Source organism: Microtus oregoni, unplaced genomic scaffold (assembly GCF_018167655.1).
Source record: "Microtus oregoni isolate MIOR12 unplaced genomic scaffold, Mior012 000002F_ref0000024, whole genome shotgun sequence".
In the NCBI taxonomy this organism is placed as follows: Eukaryota; Metazoa; Chordata; class Mammalia; order Rodentia; family Cricetidae; genus Microtus; species Microtus oregoni.
This window is the reverse complement of record NW_024543061.1, coordinates 40,803,768-40,820,000: the sequence shown is the minus strand read 5'-3', so window position 1 is coordinate 40,820,000 and position 16,233 is coordinate 40,803,768. Positions and strand designations below refer to the sequence as shown.

Genomic DNA, 16,233 nt, shown 5'->3' with positions numbered 1-16,233 from the left:
GAATTCAAGGCCTTCCTGTTACATAGTGAGATTGAGGCAACTTTAGGTAGCATGAGACCCTGTCTCAAAACCAAAATTTAAAAAGAAAGATGTTCATTGTGTAGTGATTGTCCTTCTGAGTGCAGGATTAACCCCACACTGACCTCAAATTGGTTTGGACTCTGGAACTGATGACAGACCAAACCCAAAAAGGATGTGTCCAGATTTTATATGAATATGTGGTGATAGCTAAACAAGCACACATTAACAACGTCAAGGACAGAAGATCTTAGCCCTTAATATGGCCAAGAAGCAAAAGTGGGGCCGGCTAGCTCAGGAATGGAGCTGAAATAGGGGAGAGGACATGACTCGGGGTCACAGTGTTCACAGGTCAGAAAGGAGTTCTCCTCCCCACTGCAATCTGAGAATGTTAGATTTACAGGCATTTCCTCCATACAGTCTTGATGTCCCACAAGAAGAACTTGCTTACCAAGTGGAGCAAGGATCTCATGAGAAATGGAGAAACATAGGTAGTTTGATCATGAGCATTACAGGAAGGCAAAGACCAGAAAGACCAAAGAATCTATCTGTTTTCTTGCTAGTGTCCAAAGCCAGAAACATGTCAAATACCTACAGACTAAGAAATGTGTGTGTGTGTGTGTGTGTGTGTGTGTGTGTGTGTGTGTGTGTGTGTATGTGGGGAGGGGGGCGGTCAGACAGTCATAAAACAACTGTAAATTTTCTCGTGGTGTTTAAGTGAATTTAAATCTTTCTAAGAAGTGGAGAGGGGTGTTTGAAGAAGAAATAAACTTTAACTATTAAACTTTCAGTGAACAACAATAGCAAAGGTAATAAGCCATTGACAGCAGACTAATGGCTTTATGTAATTGTGTTCCTTTCAATAGAGACAGGTTATTAAATATATACCTACCACCATTTAATTCTAATATCCTTATAAACCTTATAAAGCAACTCAACATTTTTTTTCAAAAATCCTTTGTCAGACCACACATGTCACCGTATTCATAAAAGATTAGAACAATTATGCAAATAGCATTCTAGAAATAGCTCTGGGTATCCCATAATTCCTCAAGATAGATATGCAAATGAGACTGATCGTGACTGTGGGCTTAAAGAACTACACATGGCCCAATTACACTCTCCATGCCTCTTTGCTGAATGCAAGCCTGGGATGCTGGTCTTTTCTCTTTCTGTCCAGCACATGGCCACACTTACAGGGAAACAGTCAATGGCTATTGAGGAAATGGGGGGGGGGGGAAGGACAGAATGACAAATGAGGAAAGATCTCATCTTCTGGGGTATTTTAATTTAGGATTTTCCTGCCCACTCCCGGGCCTGGGATGGACTTTAAGCTCCGTGCTTGCTCCACAAGTCCCAACCTCTGCTATAGATTTTTTCTCTCCTCTCCAACTCTCTCTTTTTCTCTTTCCCTCTCTCTCTGTCACATTTCTCTCTGTGTATGTCTTTCTATCTCTGTCTCTGTCTCTCTCTTGTTTGTGTCTGTGTGTGGCATATGTATTTATGTGTATACATTTGTACATATAGAGGCCATTGGTTATCAAGTGTGTATATACATGTGTATAGATAGAGGATACTGATTATCTAGTGTGTGTATACATGTGTGCAGATAGAGGATACTAGTTATCTAGTGTGTATACATGTGTGCAGATAGAGGATACTGATTATCTAGTGTGTGTATACGTGTGTGCAGATGGAGGATACTAGTTATCTAGTGTGTATACATGTGTGCAGATAGAGGATACTAGTTATCTAGTGTGTATAATACATGTGTGCAGATAGAGGATACTAGTTATCTAGTGTGTGTATACATGTGTGCAGATAGAGGATACTAGTTATCTAGTGTGTGTATACATGGTTGCAGATAGAGGATACTAGTTATCTAGTGTGTATACATGTGTGCAGATAGAGGATACTAGTTATCTAGTGTGTATACATGTGTGCAGACAGAGGATGCTAGTTATCTAGTGTGTGTGTATCCATGTGTGCAGATAGAGGATAATAGTTATCTAGTGTGTATACATGTGTGCAGATAGAGGATACTAGTTATCTAGTGTGTGTATACATGTGTGCAGATAGAGGATACTAGTTATCTAGTCTGTATACATGTGTGCAGATAGAGGATACTAGTTATCTAGTGTGTGTATACATGGTTGCAGATAGAGGATACTAGTTATCTAGTGTGTATACATGTGTGCAGATAGAGGATGCTAGTTATCTAGTGTGTATAATACATGTGTGCAGATAGAGGATCCTAGTTATCTAGTGTGTATGTATACATGTGTGCAGATAGAGGATACTAGTTATCTAGTGTGTGTATACATGTGTGCAGACAGAGGATGCTAGTTATCTAGTGTGTGTGTATCCATGTGTGCAGATAGAGGATACTAGTTATCTAGTGTGTATACATGTGTGCAGATAGAGGATACTAGTTATCTAGTGTGTATGTATACATGTGTGCAGATAGAGGATACTAGTTATCTAGTGTGTATACATGTGTGCAGATAGAGGATACTAGTTATCTAGTGTGTATACATGTGTGCAGATAGAGGATACTGGTTATCTAGTGTGTATGTATACATGTGTGCAGATAGAGGATACTAGTTATCTAGTGTGTATACATGTGTGCAGATAGAGGATACTAGTTATCTAGTCTGTATGTATACATGTGTGCAGATAGAGGATACTGGTTATCTAGTGTGTATACGCGTGTGCAGATAGAGGATACTAGTTATCTAGTGTGTATACATGTGTGCAGATAGAGGATACTAGTTATCTAGTGTGTATACATGTGTGCAGATAGAGGATACTAGTTATCTAGTGTGTATACATGTGTGCAGATAGAGGATACTAGTTATCTAGTGTGTATGTATACATGTGTGCAGATAGAGGATACTAGTTATCTAGTGTGTATACATGTGTGCAGATAGAGGATACTAGTTATCTAGTGTGTATACATGTGTGCAGATAGAGGATACTGGTTATCTAGTGTGTATGTATACATGTGTGCAGATAGAGGATACTAGTTATCTAGTGTGTATACATGTGTGCAGATAGAGGATACTAGTTATCTAGTCTGTATGTATACATGTGTGCAGATAGAGGATACTGGTTATCTAGTGTGTATACGCGTGTGCAGATAGAGGATACTAGTTATCTAGTGTGTATACATGTGTGCAGATAGAGGATACTAGTTATCTAGTGTGTATACATGTGTGCAGATAGAGGATACTAGTTATCTAGTGTGTATATATGTGTGCAGATAGAGGATACTAGTTATCTAGTGTGTATACATGTGTGCAGACAGAGGATGCTAGTTATCTAGTGTGTATACATGTGTGCAGATAGAGGATACTAGTTATCTAGTGTGTATACATGTGTGCAGATAGAGGATACTAGTTATCTAGTGTGTATGTATACATGTGTGCAGATAGAGGATACTAGTTATCTAGTGTGTATACATGTGTGCAGATAGAGGATACTAGTTATCTAGTGTGTATGTATACATGTGTGCAGATAGAGGATACTAGTTATCTAGTGTGTATACATGTGTGCAGATAGAGGATACTAGTTATCTAGTGTGTATACATGTGTGCAGATAGAGGATACTGGTTATCTAGTGTGTATGTATACATGTGTGCAGATAGAGGATACTAGTTATCTAGTGTGTATACATGTGTGCAGATAGAGGATACTAGTTATCTAGTCTGTATGTATACATGTGTGCAGATAGAGGATACTGGTTATCTAGTGTGTATACGCGTGTGCAGATAGAGGATACTAGTTATCTAGTGTGTATACATGTGTGCAGATAGAGGATACTAGTTATCTAGTGTGTATACATGTGTGCAGATAGAGGATACTAGTTATCTAGTGTGTATATATGTGTGCAGATAGAGGATACTAGTTATCTAGTGTGTATACATGTGTGCAGATAGAGGATACTAGTTATCTAGTGTGTATACATGTGTGCAGATAGAGGATACTAGTTATCTAGTGTGTGTATACATGTGTGCAGATAGAGGATACTAGTTATCTAGTGTGTGTATACATGTGTGCAGACAGAGGCTACTAGTTATCTAGTGTGTATGTATACATGTGTGCAGACAGAGGATACTGGTTATCTAGTGTGTGTGTGTATCCATGTGTGCAGACAGAGGCCACTGGTTATCCAGTGTCTTTCTCCATCATTCTTCCCTTTATTTTTATCTCTCACTAGCCTGGAGCTCACCAATTCCTCTATGGCAGGCCAGGATGCACTTTGGGGCCCCTAAACTATTGGGTGGCAGTCCTCTGCTGCTGCCTTAGCTTTTTCCCTGTATGCTGGGATCAAAATCCCAGTCCTCAAGTTTAATCAGCAAGCACTTCACCCACTGAAAGCCTCCCCAGGCAAACTCTACAACTGTTAAAAGGCCACACTATTGAATGGCACAGAAATGTAAATGATTCCCAAGGCAGCTCTGCAGCTGTTGGGTGGCTCTGTCTTCCAGAAAACAGATCTTTGCCTCTCTCTCCAGGTTCCAAGCAAGAAACCATGTGTGCTTCTCACACGTCATTTCCTGGCAGAAAATTAAGATGTCCCTCCCACAAGGCTACCCAGATTGGCATTCTTCAGGTAATGTAGTTGTACCCATGAAATGTTTAAATGCCCAGCCTCCTAAAAGTTTCTATTCTCCCCACCTGTTGGAGGGTGGCCACTTAGAACTTAATTTGCAAATGATTAAATGGTTCGTCCTAGAAACCAGGAAGTAATCGTTTCCATCAACCCATCTCCTTAATGTTACCAGGAAGGAAAATAAGTAGATTTGCACCTCTCGAGTGTGTTTGCAGTTTCTTGGTATAATTTAACTGACCTCAAGACTTCCAGATGTAAATCTCAGGCTACTCATTTACCAGATACAGGGTTGGCTGGGTATCTCCTAAGCCTTCCCTTGATTAGGTTTGCTCTTTCTTAAAACAGAACCCACAAAATACTTTTCCCCGTGGTGCAAGCCTGATCCTCCTCCCTCATGCTTTGGAAGGGGTTCAGTGGTCCCTTTGTTTGTTTTCTGCAGAGTTTGGGCAGAACTCCCCAGTGGCATCTTTGCTGGGTCTTTCCGGCATTGACATGTTACGTAACAAACTCCTTTCCCAAAAATGACCCCATTCCTTTCTGGCACTAGGATATTCCAATACAATACGGAGAAGAAATTTTGAAGAGAGAATCCTGTGACTTTATTTTCCTCAGAGAAATGAATTTTTAAAACGGATTCCGGAGTGAAAGAATCGCAGGGAAATGTACAGTCCACGAGAAGGGGAAGGCAGAGCCGAGGCCATTTTGATTCCAATGCTCTGGTTTCTCCTTTCTCATCAACTGGGAAACCAGAGCTGAATGCTTGCCAGCCTTTCCAACCAGGCTGGAATGAAGTCTGGCCTCTGTGTTATCCCAGCTCTGTGTGTGGACCCCGTCTTGGCATCTGTCTGGTTCTGCCTTGCTTTATGACTCGGAGCGCCTTTGCCAAGTTTCCCCTGTTAATTAACTAGTAACCAAGAAAACTGCACCTCATTTGCCCTGTGCCTAGCCCCGGCCAACACAGACCAGGCTTCGTGCTGGCTTTTGGTGTGTGTTGGCTGGGTGGATTTATATGTTACTTCCCAGATTCCTCTAATTAGGTATACGACTGTCGTAGTTACTTTTCATTTTTTCTGTGACAAAAACCTCTGGCAGAAGCAACTTCAGGGAAGAAGGATTTGCTCTGGCTTACGGTTCAGGGGACATAACTCACCATGGCAGATCACGAGTGCCCTGTGAATGCCAGGTGACTATAATTCACTGAGGCATGCTGACCGGAGGGTGGGTGGGTTTGTGGTGGTAGGTGTCACAACAGTGGCCTCTCGCTGAGAGTGACCTGGAAGCAGAGGCAGGACAGGAGGTAAGGTGGGCTATGACTCCCAAGGTGTGCCCCTGTCACCTATGTCGGCCAGCAAGGTCCTATTTGCCAATCGTTCTGCAGCCTCCCAGAAAAGAAACCACTAGCTGAGGGACCAAATATTTGAACACATGAACCTGGGGCAAAGGGAGACAGGACGTTTCATACTCAAAACATCATAACCTTTAAAAGCTACACATTTATTGGTCAAAAAAGTTTACTACAGTATAACTACATAGAACCAGTCTTGTAATAATAAATAATGAAAATCTATTTCAACCCAGGTATGATGGCTCACAGTTTAATAACTACAGCTGTAAGGCAGAGTCAGCCAGATTTCTGTGAGTTCCAGGCCAGCTTGATCTACAGAGTGAGTTCCAGGCCAGTCAAGGTTGCACACATTGAGACCCTGACTCAAACAAACAAACCAAAAACCTAGTTCATTATTTTTCTGAGGTCAAGATTATTAGTAGAAGATAGGACAATCTGATAGGTAGAAAGCATGAGTTTGGGATCCAACTTTGTATGTGTGTCTGTGTGTGCAGGTGCATAAGTGTACAAATGTGCAGATGTGTAAGGATCCATGTGGAGCTCAGAGGACACCCTATAGTATTGTTCCTCAGGCACTATCTACTTTAGTTTCTTACCTTCTCTTTAGTATGCATATGTATGTGTGCATGTTTGTACATGTGTGGTGTTATGCGTGTGTTGGATGCTAGTTGCTCTCCACCATATATATTGAGGCAGGATCTTTCCCTTGAACCCAGAGTTCACCAGTTGAGCTAGATTAGCTAGCCAGCTTACTTCAGGATCCTGTCTCTAGCTCTCTTGTACTGTGGTTACAGTTTGACTGCCACACCAATCATATGCTTGCATCAATACTGTGAATGAACTTGGCTCTTCTGACCTTCTAGCTTGCTCATCAAGTGCTTTACACATATTTACACACACACACACACACACACACACACACACACACATATATGAGTACCCTATTTGCACGCATGCCTACATGACAGAAGAGAGCATCAGATAGAACAGGGCATCAGATCCCATTGTAGACGGCTGTGAGAGACCATGTGGTTGGTGGGAATTGAACTCAGGACCTCTGGAAGAACAGCCAGTGCTCTTAATTGCTGAGCCATCTCTCCAGTCCCCACACCATTTTTTTGAGACAGGGTCTCTTACTATCCTGGGACTCTATAAGTAGGTTACCCTTGCTAGCCAGTGAGCTCTGTGAATCCTTGTAATGACTGAAACCATAGCTGATTTCACTTCAAAGTTAAAAGTCTAGAGATTAATAAGGTCTATGGCCTTCATTGAAATCATAGTGTATCTCTCTCCTCGTGGTCTTACGATAACTGGGCTGCTGTGGCTCCAAGCATCACATCCTCACCTAAGAGCACCCCAAAGAGAATGAGTAAAAAGGGGAAAGAGGACTTTTTAGCAGCTAGGTTGAACCCTAGAACTTGTGTTCAAGTTGGAGACCAAGGAGAAACTTGAACTCAGCTCGATCTTGTTTTTACTCTACTTTCTCCCTGGAATGGCACAGAGGTATGGAAAGAGAGCTGACACAGTGGGTGAGGACAGCTCCCCATTGTCTTCCTTACCCTTCACGAAGAGGGACCTAAATAAAGGTCACTGGTCTTGACTGCCTGCATGGGTGAAGTGTCTCCCCAGTGATCAAAGAGAATATTTGGAGGCAGCTGCATTTCACAACCCAGCCACTCAGTGTCCTGATAGTTTAAGATGCTTAAGAGAGACAGTAAGTCAGTAGTTACCTGCTCCAGGCTGCTCCAGGCAACAAGAGCTCATGACAACAGTGCCTTCAGTCTCTACCATGGTGCACCATGGGATAAAGTCCACCCTATGTGGAGGGGAAGCATTCACTCTTTATGTCTGAAAGTTTAACATGTAGTTCAGAGGGGTGGGGCAGTAAGTTCTTTGAACATAGGAGCAAATCCTAATGTCTGTGACACTGCCAATGACCTGTGGTGGCTAGAGGACAAGAGAGTGACAGAGGAGAGGTTGAGGGTTGGTGTGGGTGGTGGTGGGGGGGGCGCAGAAGACACCGTGTGTCCCATGAATTGAGGCACAGCCTTCCTGGAGGGAATGAAGTGTAAGACATTTTAGTCGGACAAAAAGGATTTCCCAGTCCTTGGCCTGGGTCTAGTTCAGAGCCAGTGTTCAGGCAGGACATGGGGCGCTGCTGTTTGTACAGTCTCCTTGTGTTCATGCTTCCTGAGATATTGACCATTTCAAACCCTATCATCCTGCTGGACATAAAATAGGGAGGAATCCCCAGGTAGGGGTGGAGGGCACGGAAAGTAAACCCACAGGCAATTCGAAAGGGAATGTGGAAATACAAGGAGACCCAGAGCTGGAGAAAAGAGTAGGGCCCGCCAACGCTCTCCCATGACAACAAAGATGGTCCACCCAGTCCAGAAGGTTGTTAGGAAGAGAAGAAGTGCAACCCGCCTACTCAGCGACCCACCTGAGCTCTCGGCTGGGGTTTCATCTTCCTTGGAACTTTGGGCCATGAGAGTAAAATGGAGGAAGAAACAAAGATGCTAAAAAACAAGGAAGCTGAGTTGTGTGTCAGTGGAGGTGTGGGCAGAAATAAGGATTAGGAGAGTCTGAGACACCTGTGGAATTGCTGGACTGCGTGTCATGTCCACAGTTTGTCTGAATGATTGGGGATGTCACCATCTGATGGCTAAGACCACCGCTGAGAGCTGGCATTGACTGATGACCCAGACAGTCCTTGTTAAACCTCTGCTCCAGGCCTGCAGCACTTGGGGACTGGTTGTGTTCTCAGCAGGGTCCAGTCTTCTCTATTGCTATTTCAGCTGAAGAAATGAAACCACCACCACCAAAACCAAGGAAACAAGGACACTGCAAAGCAGACCTAGAAGTTCACTGCTCGTACAGGGCAGGACATCCGAAAGACAGGGGGGCTGATGGCCAGACCAAAGAATGTGCTGAAATAATTATATTTCCATTCTTTAAAAAGAGACAAAGGAAAGGGGGAGATGGGAGAGAGAAAAGCAATAAGAAAGAAAAGGGGAAAAAAGAAGAGGTGGCCTGGTGAGACGGGTCAGCAGAGGAGCTCGCTGGCCACTCACCAAGCATGACACGCTGTTTGGTCCCCAGGACCCGCACGGTGAAGGAAAGAACCAACTTCTTCAAGCTCTTCTCTGACCTCCGCATGCACGCTTTGGCATGTACTCGTGTGTACCGCACATGCACGCACTCATACACAGGCACACACATCAAAAGAATGGAAACCAATTTGACAAAGCCGACAGTGGATCCAAAGATTACTTATTATTATGGCTACCGGTTTGTTACACGCTCCCAATTTTTTCTAGAAGTACCGACATTTAAAAAAAAAAAAGGAAAGCCAGGTTTCAATTTACACAGTTCTACTCTTTCTGTAAAGCTATTTGACAGAGGGTACCAAAAGACCTAAACCTGATTAAACTCAATAAATCCATGCCAGGAAGTGCAGATGGAGATTTCTATACATAGCTTTTTTTTTTCTTTTGCTTTGAGTATAGGGACAGCTCATTCAGCTCACCCTGGGGAGAGGAGTGTGCTGAATTAATGTCCCAAATTAGAAAATGATCCATCTCACTGCGGCTTCCCTGAGTGCGCTGTATCTGCTCTGCCACAAGGAGCTGAGTATTGGGGACACAGCTGCACTTCCCCTGATGACCGCTTCGAGCTGCTCTGCCTCGAATCCTCACTGGAAACCGTACCTTCCTCTGTGACCAAGTTCGCACACAGCAGGTAGAAAGTAAGTCCTGTCTTGAAACAAGGGAGGGCTGTGGAAGACGACTTCTCCCCAGAGAAGGGTCCCTGACTCAGCACACCCCAACAGGAACCACTAGCTTGTGTACGCAAGTCAATCTAATTCTTCTGAAACTATCCCAGGATCTCAGGGGCCCCAGCAGCAGCAGGTGACTTTGTCTCTGCTGTAGTCTAAACACTGCCTGAGGCTGGAATAACTCAAGGTCAAGGCCGCACAGTGAATCTGAATAAAACCTGGCTTTGGTGACCTCACTTGGACAGAAGTGTGGCAGAGGGTTTATTAGCCCTGCCCCTCTTGAAAACCCATGGGCAGAACTTTATTTGATCTAAATTCACAGAGAGTAAAGGAGCCTTCCAAATAGAACAGGTCTTCAACTTTCACAAGTAGAATAAAATAATGCTGCTGATTAGAGAAAGATTGCCCACAGGGTCTTATTGTTCACCTCTCTCGGAGTTAGTGTTCAATAGTTAATACTATGCTCAAAATAAACCATAGATTTATTACATCCATTATGTCAAAAATGATTACTTTGGTCATACCTCTCTTTTTTAAAATCACCTTTCCTCATTGTGGCTCTAGGGATCAAACTCAAGGCCTGGCTGGGACTAGGTAAACGTTCCCCTACTGAGGTTCATCTCCAACACATTGCTTTTGTGTTTAAAACCATTTAAAATAATATGTATTTGTTCACTGTTTCATTTGAAGAGATGACTCCTCCCCCCCTTTTAAAAAAGATTTATTATGTATACAGTGTTCTGCCTGCATGTATGTCTGCAGGGCATAAGAGGGCACTAGATCTCATTATGGATGGCTGTGAGCCACCATTTGATTGCTGGGAATTGAACTCAGGCCCTCTGGAAGAGGAGCCAGTGCTCTAAGCACTGAGCCATCTCGCCAGCCCCAATTTGCCCATTTTTATCTTGCACTCCCAAGTTAAAAGGCAGTAGCTGGGGAGATGGCTCAGTGGTAACCCACAAAAGTATGAGAAGCTGAGTTCACATAAAAAGTAAAAATCTGGGCGCACCTGTCTGTCACCTTCAGTGCTGAGGAGGTGGAAACAGGAGGGTCCTTGGGGATTACAAGCCAGCCAGTTGGCAAGTGAGAGACCCTGTCTCAAAAACTAACATGGAGAGTAACAGAGAAAGACCAATAGCGGCCAACTGGCCTCTGTGTGCAAAGGCATACACTCTACACACACTCACTAATCCCCACCCCCACTCACAAAGGGTTCCAAATATCTCAGAAATGCTAAGATCCAAACCAGAAACCTGATCCGGGACAGCACATACTAAAGGATCGAGTGTGAGCTCCTTAGCCACAGCCTAAAGGGACTTGGCCCCCAACAAGAACAACAACAACAACAACACAGCCACTCCAGAATGAAAATACTGGTGTATTTATGTAATGCAAAGAGAAGTACAGATAGAAATCTTCAAAACGCAAGTTACATTAATAAAAACATAGCAGTTTAAGCAAAAAGTATTATACAGTACTTGCAATGTAGTCCTTCAGTTCCAAATGACAATGTCTAACAAAGAGATAGTATTTTAAATTATAGTTCTTATTAATCATTTAAATCAGCTATCAATAGAACAGCACCACCTAACTCAGCAAACACCGCAGGAAAACGTTTTGTCTCCTGGGAGAGGCACCATTATATCCCATTTCTTTTTACCACGGACAAAGGTCTTCAGAGTGAAAATTAGCTTTATAAGACAGAGCAAAACTGGGCTTATCAAAGCACAAGCCATTTCCACAAAAGTATTTTAACTTTTTACTGGGAAAAAAAAACAACAACAACAAAAACCAAAAACCCAAACCCCAACCCCAAACCAACCTGGGGTTCTCTGCCCTCCAGAGCCCGCCCCATCTGCAATTCCCGATCAATACAAACACATGCAATACTGTTTTTTTTTTCTCTCCACATTACTATCCAAAACACTTTACTGTTTAAAAGTCACAACATTTCCGTTCAAGATTGATATACAGAGCAGCTACTGCTGATGCGTACTTTTTAAAGTAATATAAACAGGGCTCCAAACCTTGCTTATTAGCTGACTCAAAAGTGACTGCCTTCCTACCCATGCCCCTTTCCTCTTCAAATCCAGTGTCACCGCTGGGGAAAGTTCCCCGCACTTGCAAATAAGGCACACCTAGTCCTGTGCCCTGTGATTCAGAGGGGACTTAAGACAATTCTGTCTCTCTCTTCCATCTCCAATAGAAGATCCCCTAGCTCTCTCTCCTTCACTGCAATCAAAGGTAATGCCACTTGAGGTTGTCAAAAATAGCTTCTGTAGAAAACTGGCCATGGTCTCTAGGAAACTTTGCATGAATAAAACCAGTGTAGCCTTTATTTAAAAAAAAAAATCACACGTGGAAGAAAAGAAGTCGGTACCAGTACAAAAAAGACTGCAGGGCCTACCGCCAGGAGGGAAGTATAATTAGAAGGACGGAATTGGACCACGGTATCCCCTCCCCCGCCCCCAGAACAGGAGTCTGTACAATCCAAGAGCGTGTCCACTTTGAAAGTCTTGTGAAGGCAGCGGAGAAAAACCAGACACGGGACAGAAGGGGAAGAAGCGCGGTCACAATCGAAGCCAGAGGGAGCCTGGGTGGCAGAGCGCACCTCACAAACCAATGCCTTTCAGGTCGCAGGGGAGGGTGGCCTGTGTGGCCTGGGGGCTCTGGCAGCAGGGAAACTGGGCTCTGAAACAGTCCCTCAGCTCCCGATTGAAAAGGAAGCACACCACCGGGTTGATGCCAGCCTGCGCGAATGTCAGCCACACCGAGGCTGTCAGGTAGGCCTGCGGGACAGCGCCCGGCTGCACCAGGACGCGCAGGTAACTGGCCACCACATAGGGCCCCCAGAGGAGCAGGAAGAGCAGCGTGATGGCGTAGAACATCTTGCACAGCCTCTTCTCTGTCTTGAATTCCTCCAGCACCAGGAGGCGCCGGGCGCCGCGGCCCGGGCCTGCAGGCCTGATGCCCACCAGCGCAGGTGGCGTGGGCCCGCGGCCGAAGCCCGCCGTCCAGTTGGCAGCCGCCTGGCCCGTGGCTCCCGGGCCGTGGAAGGTCCAGTCGTGGCTGACGGCGGGCACCAGGCGCGCGGGCCGCATCTTGCGGCGATCGTGGATGAAGAAGAGCAGGCGGAGGTAGACGAGGTGCGTGGCGCCTACCACGGCGGCCAGCAGCAGCAGGAAGCCTAGCGCGCCCGGGGCGCCGTCGGGCCGCTGCTCCAGGGCACACGGCGCGTCCTCGTCGTCCGCGCCACCTCCGTCCAGCACCGGCGGAAAGGCCGCGGCCAACGCCAGCGCCCAGGCGGCACACACCAGCATCGCGGCGCACGGCCAGCCGGCCAGGCGCTCGGCGTAGAAGCGGTGGTGCGCGATGGCCAGGTAGCGGGTGACGCCCACACCTAGAAGCAGAAAGGCCGCGTGGAAGCAGAAGAGCGCGGCTAGGAAGGCCAGCAGCTTGCAGCCCAACGCGCCCGGAGGCGTCCCCGCCGCGGCCGCCGCGCGCCGCGCCGCCAGCATGACGGCCGGGAGGCAGGCGAGCGCGCGCAGCCCGTCGGCCAGGCACAGGTCGAGCAGCAGGTAGTAAGGCGCGCGGTGCAGGCTGCGCTCCCGCACGATGAGCAGCGCGAACAGCACGTTGCCCGCCAGGCTCACGCACAGCAGCAGGCTGAGCGTGGCCAGCCTGAGGCCCAGCGCGGCCGCCTCGGCCCCGCCGCCGCCGCCGCCGCCACCGCCCGGCTCACTAGCGTTCGCCATCGCGGCCGCGCTTCTCCCCGCCGGCCCTCGCCGCTCTCCGTAGGCCGTTCCCGGGCCTGTGCTCCTCCGCGTGAGCTCCCCGGGCCCGCGGGGCTTTTCAGCCGGCACCCGGGCGGCCCTGCCCCGGGGGCTCGGCGCGCCTCAGCCGCGCCGCCGCCATCTCAGCCGCGGTGCGCGCGGGAGGCGACGGCCACTCCCTGCGCCCTGGGCGCGGCGGGCTTCACTGCGGCCAGGCCCGCAGCCCCCCGCATGCTCCGCGTCCTCCTCTCGCTCCTCTTTTGCCGCCGCGCCTCTTGGCTCTGCCCCCCGCAGGGCCCGCCGCTGCCGCTGCCGCCGCCTTCGCCACCGCCTTCGCTGCCTCCGCCGCCGCCGAGCCCCCTCCCCTCCGCCGGAGCGCGCAGCGTGGCCGCCGCCGCCAGTCCCGCCGAGGCATCCCGCGCCGCACCGGGCCTGGCTGGGCTGGGGGCGCCGTTGCGACAGCCGGGAGGGGAGGCAGGGCCCAGGACGCGAGGTGGCGACAAGTCGCGTTTGGCCCCAGGTAAACGGGGGTCCGGCGGAGGTGGCGTCAGGCGCCAGTGCTGGGGTCACTGTGGCCGGGAGCTGGGGACACGGTGGCTTGGGGTGGCAGGATCTGGGAGGCCTGGGGGAAGAGGAGACAGGGATGTCTGGAATGAACCTTCTTCTGGAAAGGTGGTAATGATGGACAGCAACATAGCGGGTTATCACAGAACACGGATACCCAGGTGAAGCCTGATGTGGGCGGCAGCCCGCGGGGGACGAGCATCCCCTGCCACCCCCACCCCCAGCAACAACTGCAAAGTTGCTTCTGTTCCAAAACCCATCAGGTACCCCCAGGAAGCCTAGGTTTAGAGGGCAAAGGAGTCCAGAGCCAGGAAGTGGCCCAGCTAGGCTCTTAATTTTACTTAGTCCTATTTCGAGGACTGGACTTTCAGGGATCCTCAGGCATGCTTGCTTTCTAACTCTTAAGTGGAACCTCAGCCAAACATGTACCACAGAAAGAAACGAGGCGTTTTCCTTGAGTTTCCTGGGCTATCCATTTCCTCGGTTAGTCTGAAATGGCCAGTGGCATGGTCTTGTCCTTAAACACCTTTGATCCTGCTGGGCTCACTGTCTGTCTGCGTCTGCACCAGCTTCACAAACAGGCTATTATTAAGGCTTTTGGAGCAGCCTGGCTACCTTTCTGCCACTGGCTTCTGTTCATTTGCTTCCTGGCACTTTACTGCTTCCCATCATCTGTTTTTATTTCTTCTCAGAAATCCTGTCCATCTAACTCATCCCTAAATATTGTGCATGTGAGTGTGTGTGTGCTTATATCACTCTTTTCATTGCGTAGCATGGTAAAACCAGAACCAAGGGCTGTATTGTTTTTCAGATATACGCATTTAGAAACACTCTAATGCGTAATGGTCCTCTTGGTGAGCATTCCTAAGATCACCAGCACAGAGAGTCAGAACTTGGCCTGTGACAGAAAAGGAATCTCAGATGGTGCCGGAGCAGAAGAGGGGTGCGTGTGATGAGCGTGGTTATTCTGCCAGCAGGGTTTAAGAGGGTAGGGAAATATTGTGGTGGCCTGCCCCTGTGGTCTCAGAATCAGGAAGATGGCAAATTGGATGCCAATGTGGACTACAGGACAAAGAGAACGGAACTTGAAAGTTAGTCCAGAGCCACAGACTCTGCATTTGGAAATCCCTGGGGATCCCCTTAAAATGCGTTTCTGACCCAGTATGTCCAGAATGGGCCTAGATTGTGGCACCAATATTTGCTGTTGGTTCCACTGTGAGTAGCAAGGCCTTTGGATACAGTTTGGACATTTTTGCAGAAATCTAAAGGGAATGCCTTTCTTGGTACTCCTAAGTGGTCAAGGGGAAGTGGCTGGCTAGGCAGTCTTATAAATACATGTGACAGATAGAAAAAGAGCAATGTTTGCCCTAGTTAGGAATTGGGTTTTGATCATGGTATAAGAGACCAGGAGGTGGGTGGTTGCTGGTGTTTGTTACTGGCCCACAGACCAAGTCTTTGGAAGTATACCCTACCCTCGTGATCACAATGGGCTACAGACGTCCCGGGCAGAGAGAGAAAGAAGGAAGAAGTGGAAATGTTCCTGGCATGTAGGTTGGTCCCTCTTGAGTAGCTTTCTAGAAGACCTACACCATAAGCAGGCACAAAGTGATAGACTCCCATTCTCAGGGAGAGAATGAGAAAGGTTTTTTTTTCTTTGTTTAAAGCCAGATGCATAGCCCTAGGCAAGGAGATCTTGCCACCACATGGGCTGTGCTTGCCCACAGAAGGAAATTTCTTACAGTCTCTGATACCATCAGTGGGTTCTTTTTGTTGTTATGAATGGCAGATTCCATACACTGAGCACCCAGATACCAAACTGTTAAATAGCAAAGTGTTATTTAATGTCATTGGCATGGCCATGTGCAGTATGTGTGGTTGCAATCTCCACTTTGCAGAAGAAGCAGTGTGCACATGTGGCGTGTACATGTTTGTGTGTGGGCTCTCTGTGTGCATGTGTGTATAGGCCGGAAGACAACATTCCTCAGGGGCCAACCTCCTTTCTGTTTTTGAGAGGGGATCTCCCACTTTCTCACTGGCTTGGAGCTTGCCAAGGGATCCATCTGGCTCCTCCTCCCTGGCACTGGGATTACAGGCACACTTGACCGTACCTGGCTCTTTTATTTTAACATGGGTCTAGGGA

At 47.3% G+C, this 16,233-nt stretch overlaps 1 protein-coding gene across 1 annotated transcript; it reads right to left on the bottom strand.

The window, feature by feature from the left end:
- Positions 1-11,113: 11,113 nt before the first annotated feature.
- On the bottom strand, positions 11,114-13,522 carry Gpr27 (G protein-coupled receptor 27). The gene has a single exon (XM_041630150.1). It carries the CDS (start codon positions 13,509-13,511, stop codon positions 12,369-12,371), a length of 1,143 nt encoding a protein of 380 aa, XP_041486084.1. The 5' UTR covers positions 13,512-13,522; the 3' UTR covers positions 11,114-12,368.
- Between the last annotated feature and the right edge of the window lie 2,711 nt (positions 13,523-16,233).

Excerpts from the sequence above, each read along its gene's own strand:
- Gpr27 (XM_041630150.1), bottom strand. The coding sequence starts at position 13,511 with ATGGCGAACGCTAGTGAGCCGGGCGGTGGCGGCGGCGGCGGCGGCGGG.